Genomic DNA, 15,681 nt, shown 5'->3' with positions numbered 1-15,681 from the left:
TGGCCTTCATAGCGAGGGGGATTGAATATAAAAGTAGGAAGGTCTTGCTGCGGCTGTATAGGGCATTGGTGAGGCCGCAGCTGGAGTACTGTGTGCAGTTTTGGGCGCCGTACTTACGCAAGGATATTTTGGCCTTGGAGGGAGTGCAGAAGAGGTTTACTAGGCTGATGCCGGAGTTGAGGGGGTTGAGCTATGAGGAGAGGCTGAATAAATTAGGCTTGTACTCTTTAGAGTTTAGAAGAATGAGGGGAGATCTCATTGAGACGTATAAGATGATGAATGGGATGGATAGGATAGAGGTGGAGAGACTCTTCCCGCTCAGAAAAGACAGTAGGACTAGGGGGCACAGCCTCAAGATAAAGGGGGGACGGTTTAGAACGGAGTTGAGGAAGAACTTCTTCACTCGAAGGGTGGTGAATCTCTGGAATTCTCTGCCCGTTGAAGTGGTGGAGGCTACCTCACTAACTATTTTTAAGACGCGGGTTGATGGGTTTTTGATAAGAGAGGGGATTAAAGGTTATGGGGAGAGGGCGCGAATGTGGAACTGAGCCACGACAGATCAGCCATGATCTTATTGAATGGCGGGGCAGGCTCGAAGGGCTAGGTGGCCTACTCCTGCTCCTATTTCTTATGTTCTTAATGTTTCAAAAACACTCTGAAGCTCTCCAAGAAGTGTGGCAGCATTGACTTTAATGACTAAGAGGAGTTTGCTATCAGTTGTTCAAAATGGTGACAACTTGTCCATCAAGTTGTTTTGAGTCATTATTAGGCAGAGCGGCAGCAAAGAACGAATTAAAGGAAGTAAATCCTGCACTCTGGATCCCATTACTTGTGGGACATTCTCCCCCATGTGTTGAAAGATCTAAGAATTGACCTGTTGAGTCATACGAAGACCCATAGCAGTAACCTGTGATTTTGAGTAGACATAATCCTCGAATTGAGGGACAGCCGACATTAATGACTGAGCCCATTTCAACTCAGATGGAAACAGTTCCCAATGAGACTTTCACCTGACTATAAACAAGTCACAAAGCAATTCTTTTGAAATCTGTGTTTATATTCATAGATCTGTTTTTATACCTGTACAACTTAGAGTCCCTGTAGTGCAGAAGGAGGCCATTTAGCCCATCAAGTCTGCACCGACCACAATCCCACCCAGGGCCTATTCCCATAACCTCACATATTTACCCTACTAATCCCTCTGACACTAAGGAGCAATTTAGCATGGCCAGTCCACCAAACCTGCACATCTTTGGACTGTGGGAGGAAATCGGAGCACCTGGAGGAAACCCACGCAGACACAGGGAGAATGTGCAAACTCCACACAGACAGTGACCCAAGCTGGGAATTGAACCCGGGTCCCTGGCACTATGAAGCAGCAGTGCTAGCCATTGTGCTGCCATTTGTGTAGCTTTTTCCAAAATGAGATGTTATGATTCTGTTAAAGTCATTAGTAAACAATAACTAAAATCCTGTGTTGACCATAAATGGTTTTGCAGGTCCTTGCTCGTAAATGTTAAATTACAATAAATAAAAAAGGTTAATGCCAGAAATTAAGGCTAACAATTTAGGTTTGTGGCATAAGATGAAATTTCACAATATGGCTAGAAATTTGGATGACTGGACAACAGTGTTCTTCAGTGTTCACTAAGGAGAGGGGCCATGTTTTTGAGGATGAGAGTGTGATACAGGCTGATAGGATGGAGGAGGTAGATGTTCTGAGGGAAGATGTATTAGCAATTTTGAAAAACCTAAGGGTTGATATGTCCCCTGGGCCAGATGGGATACATCCTAGGATACATTGGGAGGCATGGGATGAGATTGCGGAGCAGTTAGCTTTGATCTTTGGGTCCTCATTGTCCTCGGGGATTGTGCCAGAGGACTGGACAGTGGCGAATGTTGTTCCTCTCTTCAAGGAAGGAAATAGGATGACCCAGGTAATTATAGGCCAGTTAGTCTCACTTCGGTGGTCGATAAGTTAATGGAAAGGGTCCTGAGAAATAGGATTTATGACCATTTGGAAAGATGCAGCTTAATCCAAGATAGTCAGCACGGTTTTGTGAGAGGTAAGTCCTGCCTCACAAATTTGAATTCTTTGAGGAGGTAACTAAGTGTGCAGATGAAGGTAGAGCAGTTGATGTCATATACATGGATTTTAGTAAGGCGTTTAATAAGATTCCCCATGGTAGGCTTATGAAGAAAGTAAGGAGGTGTGGGATAGAAGCAAATTTGGCCGATTAGATAAATAACTGGCTGTCTCATAGAAGCCAGAGGGTGGTGGTGGAGGGAAAATTTTCAGACTGGAGGTCAGTTACCAGCGGTGTACCACAGGGATCAGTGCTGGGTCCTCTGCTATTGGTGATTTTTTATCAATGACTTGGAAGAGGGGGCTGAAGGGTGAGTTAGTCGTGGAGTAGTGGATGAAGTGGAGGGCTCTTGCAGGCTGCAAAGAGACATTGATAGGATGCAGAGCTGGGCAGAAAAATGGCAGAAGGGGGTTAACCCTGATAAGTGCGAGGTGATTCATTTTGGTAGGACAAACTTGAATGCGGATTACAGGGTCAATGGCAGGGTTGTGAGGAATGTGGAGGAACAGAGAGATCTTGAGGTTCATATCCACAGATATCCACAGAGGAACTTTCAAGCGGTTATTGGGTAGGCACATGGAGCACACCACAGTGATAGGGAGTGGGATAGCTTGAACTTGGGTTTGGACATAGCTTGGCACAACGTCGAAGGCTAAAGGGCCTGTACTGTGCTGTAATGTTCTATGTTCTAACTGAAGGTTTTGAGTTGAATAATTGTTGCTCAAACTGGAGAATAGTCATGCGGTCAGTGTCCCCTCACTTTCATTCTTGCTGACAATGTGACTCAACTCATTCATTTGTGGGATGTGAGCATTGCTGATCTGGCCAGCATTTATTATCCATCCCTAAAAACAGGAGGTGGTGAGCCAGTGCCTTGAACTGCTGCAGTCCATGTGGTGTAGATACACTCATAGTGCTGATAGGGAGGGAGCTTCAGGATTTTGACCCAGTGATAGTAAACAGTGTACATCCAAGCCAGGAATTGTGATTTGAAGGGAAACATGTAAGCGATGGTGCTCCCATGCACCTGCTGCTTTTATACATTGAGGTAGCATTCATTTTCTTTATTTGCAGGCAGTATAAAGTGCATGACTCATTTAAAGCCTTTTATCCGGCTGCAGTTGCGCACTATTTTATCGGGCACAGTTACATGGCAGCTTTGTGTCATATTGGTGGGCAGCTTAGAGGGAGCTGAAGGTGGTAGAAGTTGAGAGTTTGAACAGGCTATTGAAGGAACTTCAGCAAGTTTCTATGTTGCATTTTATAAACGATGCACTACTGGTAGTGAGGAGAGTGAATATTTAAAGGGGTTTATGTGGGGTGCAAGTCAGTAAGCTGCTTGTCCTGGATGGTGTTGAGCTTTTAGAGTGTTGATCAAGTTGTGGCAAGTGGAAAAGACTCCATCACGTTCCTGACTTGAATGCGAAGGGGAGATGGTTAGATTCTCTTAGTTGGAGTTGGTCAATACCTGGGAATTGCCTGGTGCAAATGTTACTTGTTACTTATCAACCCAAGCCTAAATGTTGTCAGGTCTTGCTGCCTGCAGACACAGACAGCTTCAGAATCTGAGATTCACAAAAAGTGCAGTACTGAACACTTTACAGTCATAGAGTCATTGAGGTTTACAGCCTCTTCGGCCCAACTTGTCCATGCCGCCCTTCTTTTTTTGAAACCGCTAAGCTAATCCCAGTCATCCGCATTTGTCCCATATCCCTCTATGCTCATCTTATCCATGTAACTTTCTAAATGCTTCTTAAAAGACAAAATTGTACCTGCCTCTACTACTATGTCTGGCAGCTTGTTCCAGACGTTCACCACCCTCAGTGTGAAAAATTGCTCCTCTGGACACTTTTGTATTTCTCCCCTCTCACCTTAAACTTATGCCCCCTAATTTTAGACTCCCCTACCTTTGGGAAAAGATAGTGACTATCTGGCTGATCTATGCCCCTCATTATTTTAAAGACCTCTATAAGGTCACCCCTCAGCCTACTACACCCCAGAGGAAAAAATCCCAGTCTATTCAGTGTCTCCTTATAACTCAATCCATCAAGTCCCGGTAGCATCCTAGTAAATTTTTTCTGCACTCTTTCTAGTTTAATAATATCCTTTCTATAATAAGGTGACCAGAATTGCACACAGTATTCCAAGTGAGGCCTTACCAATGGTACAACTTCAACAAGACATTTCAACTCCTGTATTCAATGTTCTGACTGTGACTCCACTTTCAAGGAGCTATGAACGTGTACCCCTAGATCTCTTTGTTTTGTAACTGTCCCCAATGCCCTAATTAATCAGTGAATATTTGCGGGAAAGGCATTGATGAAGATAGTTTTATCCTTTCCCTGAAGAAAAGAAAATTATCCAATAATTTGAATCAAGCAATGTAAGAAGTGTAGCAGAGTGTGAATTCAGAGAAATTGTGTAAATAGAGTTTTCCACAGTTTCTCCAAGTTCTCCAATGACAGGAATTAGATTTATGTTGTTCTAGCAAAACCCTAGAACAGGCGTAATTATTTGTTTGAATGAGCTCCTTCTGTGCTTTAACCTTTTATGTTTATTTGATTCTATCAGAAAGGAATTTTGGTTTCAGACTGCATCGTGACACCTCATTAAAATCTGCCAAAGCAGTGCTTTGTCCCACTTGTGAAAATGGGTAGGCTGTGTTTTGTGCAAATGGAGCTTCACTGATGGCTAATGTTGAAATTATTAATCTTCATTTGATTGAGCACAATTGGGCTTTTTTGCCTTTAGCTCCTTGTACCTAAAGGACTTTACTTCTGTGAGTGTTGGCAGTTGGTTTTGCAAGCAGAAGCGATGAGCTCATTGAGTTTGGAATGGAACTGACCAGGAAATATATTTTGTGTTTTATGTAATTTTATGTGTTTGTTGAAGAGGCACGATATTTGAGTTACTGGCCATGATTCACCAGGCCCACTAGCCCCTGCAGGAATCCTGACGGCTCATTGAATTGAGAACTGGGCCTGAAACAGGATTCCTGCTGGGCGGTAAACCTGCTGCGATTCACCCAGCCTGCCCAGAACAGGCAGGAACATTCTGATAGTGCAAAGCTGCTCATTGTAATATCATTAGTGGACTGGAAACCTGATTCAACGGCCTCCTGTGATATACGCACATATACACGCACTCGCGTGCCACCGGGCAGGCTCTGGTGCAGGTTCACAAACTCGAAACTGGCACCTTGTGTTCTGAGGGTGGTACATGGTGCAAGTAGATAAGTGGTTTACCCATGAGCCCCTCTGCTACTGGCATGCTGCAGAGGGAGAGTCCCTTGTGAGTCCTGAGTGTTATGTGGGCTCGGACTGGGGGCAAGGGTTTGACCTCAGGACTCTCCCCCAGAATGGGGGTCTAGTGGTTTATGAGCCTTCATTTCCTCTTTCCTAACCACAATGTTTACAAAGCACTCATGATCATTCAAGCGTGAAGGTAAAGAAAAACAAACAAGGTTCTAGTGGGTAAGCAATCCGTGTCTGTCGATCAAATCACTTCAAAGAATAGTAAGAAATCTCATAACACCGAGCTAAAGTCCATCAGATTTATTTGAAGTCATGAGCTTTAGGAGTGCTGCTTCTTCATCAGCTGAGTGGAGAGGTGGGTTCACAAACACGGCATATATAGACAAAGGCACATAAAAGATAATGGTTACAGGTAATCGAGTCTTTACAGGTAATCAAGTCTTAACAGGTATAGAGGGTGCAAGTGGAGAAAGGGATGGAGTATGATGTTAGCAAGTGTGAGGTTATCCACTTTGGCAGAAATAATAGTAGGAGGGATTATTATTTAAAAGGCGAAAAGCTGCAGCATGCTACGGTGCAGAGGGACCTGGGGGTCCTTGTGCATGAGTCACAAAAACCCAGTCTGCAGGTGTAGCAGATGATCAAGAAGGCGAATGGAATGTTGACCTTTATAGCGAGGGGGTTAGAGTATAAAGAGTATAGTGGAGTATAGTGGAGAGTCTGCAGAAGGATCTAGATAGGCTGGCCGAATGGGCCAGGAAATGGCAAATGGAATTTAATGTTGGCAAGTGTGAGGTGGTCCACTTTGGTAGGAAGAATGGTAGGAAGGACTATTACTTACGTGGCGAAAAACTGCAGCAGGCGACGGTGCAGAGGGACCTCGGGGTCCTTGTGCATGAGTCGCAAAAACCCAGCTTGCAGGTGCAGCAGGTGGTCAGGAAGGCGAATGGGATGCTGGCCTTCATAGCGAGGGGGATTGAATATAAAAGTAGGGAGGTCTTGCTGCAGCTGTATAGGGCATTGGTGAGGCCGCAGCTGGAGTACTGTGTGCAGTTTTGGGCGCCGCACCTGCGCAAGGATATTTTGGCCCTGGAGGGAGTGCAGAGGAGGTTTACTAGGCTGATACCGGAGTTGAGGGGATTGAGCTATGAGGAGAGGCTGAATAAACTGGGCTTGTACTCGTTAGAGTTTAGAAGAATGAGGGGAGATCTCATTGTGACATATAAGATGATGAATGGGATGGATAGGATAGAGGTGGAGAGACTCTTCCCGCTCAAAAAAGACAGTAGGACTAGGGGGCACAGCCTCAAGATAAAGGGGAGGCGGTTTAGAACGGAGTTGAGGAGGAACTTCTTCACTCAAAGGGTGGTGAATCTCTGGAATTCTCTGCCCGTTGAAGTGGTGGAGGCTGCCTCGCTAAATATTTTTAAGAAGCGGGTTGATGGGTTCTTGATAAGAGAGGGGATTAAGGGTTATGGGGAGAGGGCGGGAAAGTGGAACTGAGCCACAACAGATCAGCCATGATCTTATTGAATGGCGGGGCAGGCTCGAAGGGCTAGATGGCCTACTCCTGCTCCTATTTCTTATGTTCTTATAAAAGCAAGGAAGTCTTGCTGCAACTGTACAGGGTACTGGTGAGGCTGCAGCTGGAGTACTGTGTGCAGTTTTGGTCGCCGCACTTGCGGAAAGATATATTGGCCTTGGAGGGAGAGCAGAGGAGGTTCACTAGGCTGATACCGGCGATGAGGGGGTTGGACTATAAAGAGAGACTAAATAGACTGGGTCTGTACTCGGAGTTTAGAAGGATGAGGGGGGAATCTTATAGAGATATATTAGATAATGAAGGGGATGGATAGGGCAGAGGTGGAGAGATTCTTCCCGCGTAGAAAGGATGGCAGGACTCGAGGGCACAGCCTCAAGATAAGGGGGGTGCAGTTTAGATCAGAGTTGAGGAGGAACTTCTTCACTCAAAGGGTGGTGAATCTCTGGAATTCTCTGCCCGTTGAAGTGGTGGAGGCTACCTCGCTAAATATATTTAAGTCACGGGTAGATAGGTTTTTGATAGACAAGTGAATTAAGTGTTATGGGGAGAGAGCGGGAAAGTGGAACTGATCCACTTCAGATCAGCCATGATCTTATTGAATGGTGGGGCAGGCTTGAAGGGCTAGATGGCCTACTCCTGCTCCTATTTCTTATGTTCTTATAATTCACACCTCTTTAACCTGTGATTATCCCTCTCTCCACTCACATTATCTATACCTGTTAATACTTGATTACCTGTAAAGACTCACATTCCAACCACTATCTTGCAACTGTGTCTTTGTCTATATATGCCCTGTTTGTGAACCCACCTCCCCACTCACCTGATGAAGGAGCAGTGCTCTGAAAGCTCATGATTCATGATTTCAAGTCCTAATTTGGTGTTGTGAGACTTATTACTGAGCCCTCCGCAGTCCAACACCGGTATCTCCACACCATCACTTCAAAGAATGACAGACCCTGAAGATGGATGTGAAGGAGGTTTTAGTTCTTCACAAATCCTCTACTATCATTACTTAATGTTCTACAAACACATGGATGCAAATACGCTACTATTAGCAATAGATTAAATTAGTGGCCACAGAAATAGTGACCTCCAGATTCCTTTTATCAAACACTATCCTTTGATTTGACAATTTAGTGGTAATTCTCAGGTTCTTCTGGATTTTTTTTCTTTTATTTCATGGATGTGGGCTTCATCAACTAAATCATCATTTTTATTGCCCATCCCTAATTGTCCTTGAAAAGGTGGTGGCGAGCAATCTTCTTGAACTGCTGCAGCCCATGTAATGTAAGTACACCCATAGTGCTGTTAGGGAGAGAATTTCAGGATTTTGACCCAGTGACACTGAATTATAGTTCCAAGTCAGGATGGTGTGTGATTTGTGGGGAAACATGAAGGTGGTGACGTTCTCTTGCATCCGCTGCCCTTGGTCTTCTGGGGGTAGGTTGAGGTCGCAAGTTTGCAAGGTCTTTTGTGAGTCACTGTGGTGGCACGATGGACAGTAGTGAGCACTGCTGTCTCATAGCACCAGAGACCCAGGTTCGATTCCTGGCTTGGGTCACTGTCTGTGCGGAGTCTGCAGGTTCTCTCCATGACTGCATGGGTTTCCTCTGGTTTCTTCCCACAGTCTGAAAGACATGCTGGTTAGGTGAATTGGCCATGCTAAATTCTCCCTCAGTGTACCCAAACAGGCCAGTGTGTGGCAACTCAGGGATTTTCACAGTAACTTCATTACAGTGTTACTGTAAAGTCTACTTGTGGCATTAATAAATAAAACTTTTAAAAACTTTAAACTTTAAAACCCCCTTTCGTGCCTTTCGCTGCTTGTACCAAAAGGATTTTACTTCTACAAGTGTTTTGCAAACAGAAGCAATGGTCTCATGAGTTTGGAATGGAACTGACCAGAAAATAGATTTTATATTTCATGGTAATTTTGTGTGTTTGTTGGAGAAGCACGATAGTTCCTGGCCATGATTCATCAGACCCACTAGCCCCTGGCAGGAATCCTGTCAGAGGAGCCTTGGTGAGTTCCTGCAGTGCATCTTTTACATGGTACACATGCTGTTGAAACTTTTCATCTTGCACTCGTCAGATCAGGTGCCACAGTGCGTCGATGGTGGAATGAGTGAATGTTGAAGGTGATGGATGGGATGCCAGTCAGGTAGACTGCTTTCTCCTGGATGGTGTCAAGCTTCCTGAGTGTTGTTGAAACTGCACTCATCCAGGCCATTGGATAATATTCCATCAGGCTTCTGATTTATGTCTTGTGGAGACTTTAGGGAGTTAGGAGATGAGTTACTCTTGCGGAATTCCCACTCTCTTACTTGCTCTTGTAACCACAAATTTCTTCACCAGGGCCATTTGCATCAGGAGGTCATTGTGTTAGCAGGCATCGCACGAGCCAAATGTTGGATGTTGTTTTCATGATGTGAAAGTTCATAGAACTTTAAGCTTTGTCTCAATATGCCTCAGCACTGGTCACTCACTTCCTGTCATGCCATACCCAATGGCAGATCTGTCACTTAAGCACTGAATAGCCAAATGAAACACATTCTGTGTGGCTACCATTTTGAAAAGATTGAACAGGAGATGGAAGAAGCATCCTTTGTTTATTCCACCGCTGCTTCTTAGCCATCTGCCTGTCTGGCAATCTGTTTCTCCTCTTTAGGACAAAACGCAGCACTCTAACCAACCTGGAGCTAGCATTGACTCTAGACTACAGCAGTGTGCAATTATTTCTTTCACTTTGGAGTTTCAGAATCAGATGCAACCCAAATAGCTTAATTTAATGACTTTAGCACTGGAGCAGAAGATGCTACAGTTGTATTGTAAGTGCTGCCTGACATGAGGATTGAATGAAACGTAACAAATTAATAATTGAAAAGTTACTGTTTTGCTCACTATTGTTCTTTTGTGACTCTCTTTGTTCTCAGTACCTTGTGATGGACTACTATGTTGGGGGAGATCTTTTAACGTTACTCAGCAAATTTGAGGACCGGTTACCAGAGGACATGGCAAAGTTCTATCTGGCAGAAATGGTTTTGGCTATTGATTCTGTTCATCAGTTACACTATGTGCACAGGTGAGATGATCTGAAACAGTAGTTGGATAATTCCAGTCATCACTTATTTTACTATAACCTGAGAACTTGTCTGACGTCTTTCTATATAATTTTCCTATAAAGTTATAGAGCAGCGATAACTCCTTATACACAATTTTAAAATAAATGCGGCATTGTTTGGATTGCTTTAAGCTATTGCATAAGTTCATCATTTTGGGTCTATAATCGTGCCAATTCCAAACTTAGAGAAATGAGCAAAACCACAGAACATTGTTATTTGTAAAACATCCTTTCATGGAACAATTTTAATTTTTCAGATAATCAGTAATGTATATTTAACCAATCTTTTGTTGGCTTTTATTACCATCACATCTAGCAAACCCCTTCATTGATTTGGGCATAAACTTCATTGAGGTTTGGAGGAGAAAGGTGAGACTTCAGTTAGGTGAATGCTTTAGTGGGTTTGGTGCGTGTTAACGTTGGTTTGCAGCACAGAGTGTCATCGTGACGACTGAGAATTGAGTTGATCTGATTAATTATTGTCACAATTATTGGGATACAGTGAAAAGTATTGTTTCTTGCGCACTAGACAAACAAAGCAGACTGCACACAGAGAAGGAAAGAAGAGAGTGCAAAACATAGTCTTACAATCATGGCTAGGGTGTAGAGAAAGATCAACTTTGTATACAGTAGGTCCATTCAAAAGCCTGATGGCAGCAGGGAAGAAGCTGTTCTTGAGTTGGTTGGTACATATCCTCAGATTTTTTTTTCTTTATCCTGACGGAAGAAGATGGAAGAGAGAATGTCCAGGGTGCGCGAGGTCCTTGATTATACTGGCTGCTTTTACGAGGCAATGACAAGTGTAGACAGTGTCAATGGATGGGAGGCTGGTTTGTGTGATGGACTGAACTTCATTTACAACCCTTTGTAGTTTTTGCAGTCTTGGACTGAGCCGTACCGAGCTGTGATACAACCAAAAAGAGTGCTTTTACATCTGTAAACATTGGTGAGAGTCATAGTGGACATGCCAAATTTCCTTAGCCTTATGAGAAAGTAGAGGCATTGTTGGACTTTCTTAGGTATAGTGTCGGTGTGGAGGGACCAGGTCAATTTGTTTGTGATCTGGGCACCTAGGAACATGAAACTCAAGACCATTTCCATTTCATCCCCACTGATGTAGACAGGGGCATGTTCTCCACTGTGCTTCCTCAAGTTAATGACTAGCTCCTTCGTTTTGTTGACACTGAAGGAGAGATTAAGGGAATTTCACAGTAACTTCATTTCAGTGTTAATGAAAGCCTTACTTGTGACTAATAAATAAAGTTTAACTTTAATATTGTTATTATCACACCAGCTCACCAGATTCTCTACCTCTTTCCTGTACTTTGTCTTGTCATTGTTTGAGATCTGACCCTCTACAGTGCTGTCATCAGCAAAGGTGAAAATCGAGCTGGTTGGAGGGGAATTTGCCCATGCAGTCATAGATGTATAAGGACTGTAGTAAGGGGTTGAGGACACAGCCTTGTGGTGCACCCCAGTATTGAGGATGATCATACAGGAAGTGTTATCTCGTCCATACCAATTGCAGCCTATGTATTAGGAAGTCTAGGATCCAGTTGTAGAGGGAGGAGCCAAACCCCAGGCCACGGAGTTTGGAGATGAATTTTTTAGGAATAATGGTGTTGAAGGCTGAGCTGTAGTCAATAAACAGGGTTGAGTGCAGAGCCAGGGAGGTGGCGTTTGCTGTGGACCTGTTGTGACGGTCGGTGATCTGCCGTGGATCACCTACCTAGTCCGGGAGGCTGGAATTGATTCGTGCCATGACTAACCTTTCGAAGCACTTCGTAATGATGGATGTCAGGGAGACCGGACGATAGTCATTTAGGCATGCTGCATGGCTGAACAGCGTAGCAGTAAAATTCTGAACTGTTTCACTTCTGCATTGTAAAAAATTATGTCAAGGTAAAACTTAAATTGAAAAATTTCCCATTCGATCCATATGTTGCTATATTCTCTATTTTAAAAAGTACAGTGATTGAAAATTATTGACACATAGTAGGCCTGTTGAAGGCCTAATGTCTCTCAAGGGTATTCAGCAGGCAGAAAATACAGTGGAGTTGTGGAAGAGGAAGTCCAAATATCAATCTATCTCAGCACATCAATGCAGCAGCACCTCTGAATCCTTTGAATATATTTGTGTAAATGCAATTTGTTCAGATATTTGAGCTAGATAAAGGAAGGAAAATGGCAGGTCTTTCAGGGATACAGGCAGGACTTATTTGTGGCAAGTTCATCCATTGTTTTAATACCGGATAAAGTAACATTATACAGTAAATGGCAGAACCTTTAAGAATATTGATAGGCAAAAGGATCTGGGTACAGGTACGCAGGTCACTGAAAGTGGCAACGCAGCTGGAGAAGGCAGTCAAGAAGGCATTTGGCATGCTTGCCTTCATCGGCTGTGTTATTGAGTTTAAAAATTGGCAAGTCATGTTGCAGCTTTGTAGAATATTAGTCAGGTTGCACTTAGAATATAGTGTTCAATTCTGGTTGCCACACTACCAGAAGGATGTGGAGGTTTTGGAGAGGGTACAGAAAAGATTTACCAGGATGTTACCTGGTATGGCGAGCATTAGCTATGAGGAAACATTGGAGAAACTTGGTTTGTTCTCACCGGAGCGGCAGAGGTTGAGGGGCGACCTGATAGAAGTCTACAAGATTATGAGGGGTATGGACAGAGTTGATAGTCAGAAGCTTTTTCCCAGGGTGGAAGAGTCAATTAATAAGGGGTATAGGTTTATGGTGCGAGGGGCAAGGTTTAAAGGAGATGTACAAGGCAAATTTTTTACGCAGAGAGTAGAGGCTGCCTGGAACTCATTGCTGAGGGAGGTAGTGGAAGTAGATACAGTAGTGACTTTTAAGGGGCATCTTGACAAGTACATGAATAGGATGAGAATGAAGGGGTATAGTCCCCGGAAGGGTACGGGGTTTTAGTTAAGTCAGGCAGCATGGTTGGTGCGGGCTTGGAGGGCCAAAGGGCCTGTTCCTGTGCTGTAATTGTCTTTGTTCATATGTTGCCTTCTCTTTTCACTATACCCCTCTACTGTCTCTCTGAAAGTACTTATTTGTCTTTGATTCTATTTGAACAATTGACCTAATTGTTCTCCTTGCAAACTTATTCCACAAGACTTCCACAAAGCTTTGCCTAACTTTCCCTTTTCACTCTTGATATCCTCCTTTTAGCTCTATATTTAGAACACTTTTGTCAAAGTGCAGCTGCCAGGGTCAACTTTATTCAATGTTTGCATTAAGAAGACAGAGTTTAAGTTTAAATTCATAATTAAGTTTATTTATTAGTCACAAGTAGGTTTACATTAACACTGCAACAAAGCTTCTGTGAAAATCCCCAAATTCCCATATCCAGTGTCTGTTCACGTACGCTGAGGGAGAATTTAGCGTGGCCAGTGCACCTAACCAGCACATCTTTCAGACTGTGGGAGGAAACTGGAACACCCGGAGGAACCCCATGCAAGCATGGGAAGAACGCACAGACTCCGTACAGACAATGACCCAAGCCAGGAATCAAACCTGGGTCCCTGACACTGTGAGGCAGCAGTGCTGGCCAGCTGTGCCGAGAGTGACCTGTGTGTAGTTTTTCTTTCTCTTGTGTAGACATATATTTAAGCTTCAGGCAGTGAAATCCAGTTGGCAAAAGTTTTTAAGTCTTTAAAAAAATACTCACCTTTCTGACCACCATATTATTCCAGTAGGTCTTAGTTTTATACAGATAATTTTAAGTAGGGAAGCTTGTTCAGAACTCTGTTAATTTTTATGGTTGATAGTTGTGTTTAGATGAAGATGGGAAAGGCACTTTTGCGTGCCAGCTAGAGCTAAGTTTCATGTTCGAACTGCCTTGACAACCAGTTTTCATAATATTAATAGAAGGTGATAATTTAACAAGGACAGCTGCTGTAATGATCATATAGGCATTGCTTTACTAGTGAGCTGCACCCACATGAGATATGCATTACATGTCCCACCAGTGAGGAATTCTAAGGGATCCTTATGAAGAGAGGTGAAAGCCAAGGTTGCTTGAAATACAGCAGAGTTGTTGGGCAACATTTAGATTAGCATTGAGCCAAGGCAGCTAAATTACAGACTGCTTTGAATCTTTGATGACAGATGTGGTGGATCTGGTCTGGTTTGAGCTGAGATGTCTGTGCATTCAGGGAGGTGGATCATTAAAGCTCCATTGAATTTGCCTGGACGGTGATGATACTTTGTCACAATGCCAATAAAACAATTAAACTTTATTAATCTAGGGAAAAAATACCTTTTTTGTTTGTGTTCTCACCTCTGCTATAGAAGAAAAGCCACATACTGTAGCAGAATAGAGGGATCAAATTCTCAGCATGGTGTTGGATAGGTCATTTAAACATAACCATACACTGTCAGAGCTCCCTCTTACAAAATCTTTGCTGTTTTTCTAACAGCAGCTTTGAATTCCTTTCCTCTCCTATCTCCATTTGCTAAAGGAAACTGTGTTTCTATCATATTGCTGTCCACTGGTCACTGTGTTGGCATCTTTAGTACTAAAAAGATTGTATCGGTCTTATGGTACTCAAAAGCACTGTTGTAAAGAAATGCAAAAGTTTTACCTTTCTTGTGGCCACTTATGTATAAAGGGATGATACATGCACAAGTTCAATTTGTTGCACTCCTGATCTAATCTTTGGGTTTCATTTGATTGAATGATGCACTGAGAGCTTTCCATCTGCTTGCACACTATCAAATTAAAGTCCTAATTCATGTAGGATGTTGAGTATTCAAACAGGCCATTTGGCCTAACTAATCCGTCCTTGTATTTATGTTCCACTTTAGCTTTCTCCCATCTTTCATCATCTAAATTTATCATTGCAGGCCTCTGTTCCCTTCTTCCTCATATGATCATCAAGTTCCCCCTTCTATGTCTATACTGTTCACTTCAAGCGCTCCAAGTGGTCGTGAGTTCCACATTCTGACCACTCTGAGTGAAGAATTTTCTTCTGGATTCTCTATTGGATTTCTTGGTGACTATCTGATATTCATGGCCTCCAGCTTCACTCTTCCACACAAGAAGAAACATTCCCTGTCCACTCTATCAAAACATTTCAGAATCTTAGGCCATCCTTCAGCCTTTTTTCAAGAGAAGAGAAATATAGCTGTCAATCCTTTCCTGAAATGTATATCTATGCATTTCTGGCATCATCATTGCGAATCTTCTCCACGCTCTTCCAGTACTTCAATATCTTTTGCATACAACGGGGTAACCAGAACATCATATATGTGCTGGAACCAGTTCTACATTGGAGCTGTGTACTCTGACCCAAGTTATAAAACCAGAGAATCCCTATGGTGCAGAAGGAGCCATTCAGCCCATTGAATCTGCACCAACTCGCTGAAAAAGAATCTTACCCCCAATTCTCCATAACCCTGCACATTTACTATGGCTAATCCACCCAACCAACATATCTTCCGACAATAAAGATGGAATCTTACCGGCATGTCTGCCTGAGGCCAATGGAGAATGCCATTCTCCGAGCCTCGCCCACCCTCCGGAATCAGGGTGGGTGTGCCAGGAACATCCCAGCCTAAGAGGAAATTTAGTATGGCCAATCCACCTAACCTGTACATCTTTGGACATCCCAGGCCCTTTTAATTTAGTGTTTATCTGATCCCTTAAAAAGGTGCTGTGTC

At 43.3% G+C, this 15,681-nt stretch overlaps 1 protein-coding gene across 9 annotated transcripts in view; it reads left to right on the top strand.

The window, feature by feature from the left end:
• The window catches only part of LOC145345245 (serine/threonine-protein kinase MRCK alpha-like), a 545,867-nt gene that overhangs the window by 263,400 nt on the left and 266,786 nt on the right, over window positions 1–15,681 (top strand). For all 9 annotated transcript variants that reach the window (XM_080193034.1, XM_080193032.1, XM_080193031.1 and 6 more), the window contains exon 5: window positions 9,818–9,966. In XM_080193034.1, the coding sequence (XP_080049160.1) occupies window positions 9,818–9,966 (149 nt within the window). The remainder of the gene's footprint in view (window positions 1–9,817; window positions 9,967–15,681) is intronic.

Source organism: Carcharhinus amblyrhynchos, chromosome 7 (assembly GCF_965287045.1).
Source record: "Carcharhinus amblyrhynchos chromosome 7, sCarAmb.v2.hapA, whole genome shotgun sequence".
NCBI lineage: Eukaryota > Metazoa > Chordata > Chondrichthyes > Carcharhiniformes > Carcharhinidae > Carcharhinus > Carcharhinus amblyrhynchos.
This window is presented reverse-complemented; position numbering and strand designations above follow the sequence as displayed.